Genomic DNA, 4,901 nt, shown 5'->3' on the forward strand with positions numbered 1-4,901 from the left:
CAACCAACGTAGGAATGAACTGAACAGTAGCGAGAATAACACGACCATTGTCGGTAGTATCGACACCAGCAACGAAGTGCCAGAGACCAGCAGCAACAACAGTCTAGATCTGTTCGCCCAGTGCCAGAACTATCTAGACGTCATCAATGTAGCCACGGAATACCAGCAAGCCATCAAAGAAGAGTTGAGAAAGTTTTGCAAAGTATGTTCTTTTTTTTAGTGGTATTTGTCATCTCTTCTTCTTCTTCTTCTTCTTCTTCTTCTTCTTCTTCTTCTTCTCCTCCTCCTCCTCCTCCTCCTCCTCCTCCTCCTCCTCCCCCCTCCTCCTCCCCCATCGTCCTCCTCTCCCTCCTCCTCCTCCTCCTCCTCCTCCTCCTCCTCCTCCTCCTCCTCCTTCTTCTTCTTCTTCTTCTTCTTCTTCTTCTTCTTCTTCTTCTTCTTCTTCATCTTCTTCTTCTTCTTCTTCAACGCTAAGATCCATGTCAAAAGGCAAGTGAATCGTATTGAAACTATGAATATAAATAGGTATATGATATACACATGGCCCGTTTGTTTGTTTGTTAGTTTGTTGGTTTGCTTTTTTTTATCGCGGTTTCTTTTAATTTCAGCTTCAACGAGCAATAGCCCAGAAGAAGAACAACCAGGTAGAGCGCCTGAACAAGCTAGTGGATTCCAAGAACACCAAATGCCAAAACAGCCCGAGTTGGGTTCTGGGCGCAATACAGTCCATGGTCGACCTCTTGACCCAACCAGGCGAAGGCTCACTGTTCAATCACGGAGACTCTAGGAAAACAAACAACGAGAATACAGGTGCCTGTTCTGGGCGATGGAGTTAGGATTTCGTCTGGTCTGGGTCTCCCCCCCCCCTCTCTCTCTCTCTCTCTCTCTCTCTCTCTCTCTCTCTCTCTCTCTCTGTACTAACCAGTCTTTGAGGCAAAGTTTATTTTTAACTCTAACATTCTTCCATATGATAAATTACTCAGATACGAAGTCTTCCATCTCCACATGGTCCTCAATTTCCTCCTCCTCTTCTTCTTCCTGTCTTCCTCCTTCCCTTCTTTTACTTCCTCCTCCTCCCATCCTCTTCTTCTTCTTCTTCTTACTCCTCCCCCTCTTTTTCTTCTTCTTCTTCTTTTTGTTCCTCTTCTTCCTCCTCCTCCTCCGCTTTCTCTTTTTCTTCCTCCCCCTCCCCCTCCTCCTCCTCCTCTTCCTCTTCCTTCCCTTCTTCTTTTTCTTCCTCTTCCCACTCCTTTTCCATCTCTCCCATCATCATCATCATCAACATCATCATCATCATCATCATCATCATCATCATCATCATCATCATCATCATCATCATCATCATCATCACATTGACTCGAAGGCGACATGTCTCGTTCTACACGGTCACGGAACATTTGTAAAGCACTTTGAGCACGTTTAGTGGAAAATTGCTCTATATTTATTTTAAAAGCCCAAGCTAAAAAAAATGAATTATTTCACTTTATAGGTCATATTTACTCTTTATATTTTCGTTATTCGGCTATGTCGACCAATGGAATGACCCTCGCCTTCGGATGGGATGGCCATGGGTTAGAGTCCCGCTCTGAGCGACATATAGTTGAGTCCTTGGACAAGGCTCTTTATTCACATTCTCCCACTGTATTCAGGTGAAAATTAAGCACCTGGCCATTTACAACGTTGTCTCTGTCCGAAAAAAAAAGTGTAATAACACATAACAGGCGTCATGTCTCGTCTTACATGTGCTCTTGGCTAGGGATCCCATGTAAAGTGCTTTGAGAATGTTTAGTGGATATTGCGCTATATAAAAGCTCAATATTTTTTCATAGTAAAGGAGAGTCACATGTGAATTTTGCTGATATCGTCAATCAAAACACACAAGTAATGCTCCTCCGTTCAAGGGAAGTAACCCATAAAGAATGCTTTTTCCTTTTTTAAAATTCATCTTTTTCTGGCTGTTTTCAATGACGTTTCTTTTCGTCTATGTTTAAACGTATAATGATGGCAGCATTACAAGTATGGTTGTTATATTGATCTTCTTTCATGATCCAATTCACAAACTAAAATGAGATTTATTGAAACTCATTTACAGAGTATTGACCTCCAAATCAGTGTTTAATTTTGTTTCTTTTGTTTATTCCTATGATTTATTTTACCACATAACGACATGAATCATTTTTTTTAAATAAAAAAATTGAGCTTTATTTAGCGCAATATCCACTAAATGTGCTTAAAGCGCTTTAAAAAGCGGTCCCTGGTCAACAGCAACATTTAACATATAGGACGGGACATTGAGGCCTGTTAGGCGATATTACAATTTTTCGGACAAAGACAACGCTGTTAACGGCCAGGTACTCATTTTACACCTGAGTACGGTGAGAGAATGTGAGTAAAGAGCCTTTTCCAAGGACTCAACATGTAGGACGGGACATGACGCCTGTTAGGCGATATTACAATTTTTCGGACAAAGACAACGCTGTTAACGGCCTGGTACTCATTTTACACCTGAGTACGGTGAGAAAATGTGAGTAAAGAGCCTTTTCCAAGGACTCAACTATGCGCGGAGCGCGAGGCTCGAACCCAGGACCTTCCGATCCGAAAGCGAGTGTCATACCACTAGACCACATAGCCGCATTTAGTGTAACATAATCAGTTTAAATTTATCACCAATATAACTGTGTGAGAGAGGAATTTACATGGTTAAAAAAAATACAAAACTGACAAAACCGAGAATAAATCAAGAAAATTAAGTGCCATTATGATAATAATGCAGAGGAACACAGATGCACACATCTAGATTTGATATTAATTAAAATCAATGCAATACTGCTGATGAGTTTTGAAACACGAATATTTTATTCAAGTGCATCTAAATTTAAAAGCATTCAAAATTAGATCCACAGTCTGCGATATCATAAGAGAACGATTAACCACAAGAATATAAAAATATAGACTGATGTTTAGAAAGACAACTTATTTTTCTAATTAAAATGATAAAGTCAAAGGACAGTAACTGTTATAAGACCATACATATCCATAATTGCCCCTATTGGGCACGGCACTGCCTGATATCAGTTCACCTCCACTTACCCCACACTTGTAGCTAGCAGGGAGGGTTAATGGCTCCTGGGGAGTATCATCTGAAATTGACACTGATTCCACACTGTGAGTGAATATTGCTCTATATAAAAGCTCAGTTGTTTTTAAATTTAAAAAGATTTTTAACCCGAAATAACACCAATCTGAGAGGAGGTTTCACATGTTTGCTCTTCATTTCATTTTATACCTCTTTATTCCCATCACAACACCTCTCACCTTCATCTCTACAACCTCCATGTTTCAGACATTTCTAGAGTCTCACCAACAAGCATGAACTCTATCATCCAAGACACCAACTCATCTCCACATTCTCGCATCCTTCCTCTCAGTCCCCGGACAGCTAGCGGGGTCAAAGGAAATGACTCTGACCAGCCGCCCTTCGATAAACATCCTAAGTCCACGACAACGGTCGCCGAGAAAAAACACAACGGATAACAAGAAAAGAGGAAGTGCTGCAGCCAGGAAGGAAAGTCTTGGGAGTCACGTCAATGAGCCACGCCAGCACAGCAGCAACAACAACAACACCATCAACAAGAGCAGCAACAGCAGCAACATCATCAACAGCAGCAGGAGCTCCATCTTAATTTGCTCAACGCGCTTCCTCCGCCACCAGTATCCAGAAGACGGTATCAACAACAGATACTTCAGCAGCAAATGCAGCTTTGGCGCTGGCCTGAAGCCGACGTTGATCTGGAGAAGGAGAGAGAACAACAGCAATTTCTACTCCATGAATGATTTTCTGGGAGCCACTCTCGTTTACGAGAAAGTTCGTAAAGATCGCATGCGGTTGGCGAATAGAGTCGAATATTTAAATATGCAGTAAGTCATACGAAAATGTTTCGTTTACATTCTCTCTAAAGGTACGTTCCGTCCATAAGTTGATACTACATTGCGGCCTTGAATGAGAATTGACAATTGCACATGAATCATGATTCATTATAATTTTACTGCTTGGTCGATATCCCAAACAATGAATCTAATATTATCATCACCTCTATCTATCTATCTATCTATCTATCTATCTATCTACTTATCTATCTATCTATCTATCTATCTATCTATCTATCTATCTATCTATCTATCTATCTATCTACTATCTATCTATCTATCATATCTATCTATCTATCTATCTATCTATCTATCTATCTATCTATCTATCTATCTATCTATCTATCTATCTATCTATCTATCTATCTATCTATCTATCTATCTATCTATCTATCTATCTATCTATCTATCTATCTATCTATCTATCATCTATCTATCTATCTATCTATCTATCTATCTATCTATCTATCTATCTATCTATCTATCTATCTATATATCTATCTATCTATCTATCTATCTATCTATCTATCTATCTATCTATCTTCTATCTATCTATCTATCTATCTATCTATCTATCTATCTATCTATCTATCTATCTATCTATCTATCTATCTATCTATCTATATATCTATTATCTATCATCTATCTTCTATCTATCTATCTATCTATCTATCTATCTATTATCCTATCTTATCTATCTATCTATCTATTTTATCATCTATCTATCTATCATCTATCTAAACTATCTATCATCTATCTATCTATCTATCTATCTATCTATCTTTTCTATTTTATTATCTATCATCTATCTATCTATCTATCTATCTATCTAAACTATCTATCTAAACTATCTATCTATCTATCTACTATCTATCTATCTATCTATCTATCTATCTATCTATCTATCATCTATCTATCTATCTATCATCTATCTATCTATCTATCTATCTATCTATCTATCTATCTATCTATCT

The 4,901-nt window shown here is 38.5% G+C and overlaps 1 protein-coding gene across 1 annotated transcript in view; it reads left to right on the forward strand.

Annotated features, from left to right (window-relative positions):
- The window catches only part of LOC144962075 (uncharacterized), a gene marked incomplete at its 5' end in the record, with an annotated part of 3,562 nt that extends 28 nt beyond the window's left edge, over positions 1-3,534 (forward strand). Inside the window, 3 exons of the mRNA XM_078895039.1 lie at positions 1-202; positions 609-810; positions 3,344-3,534. The exon at positions 1-202 is cut by the window's left edge and continues 28 nt beyond it. Of these exons, the coding sequence (XP_078751165.1) occupies positions 1-202; positions 609-810; positions 3,344-3,534 (595 nt within the window). The remainder of the gene's footprint in view (positions 203-608; positions 811-3,343) is intronic.
- Between the last annotated feature and the right edge of the window lie 1,367 nt (positions 3,535-4,901).

The sequence above is a fragment of the Berghia stephanieae genome, unplaced genomic scaffold, assembly GCF_034508935.2.
Source record: "Berghia stephanieae isolate SIO BIC M18660-M18661 unplaced genomic scaffold, UCSD_Bste_1.3 scaffold579, whole genome shotgun sequence".
In the NCBI taxonomy this organism is placed as follows: domain Eukaryota; kingdom Metazoa; phylum Mollusca; class Gastropoda; order Nudibranchia; family Aeolidiidae; genus Berghia; species Berghia stephanieae.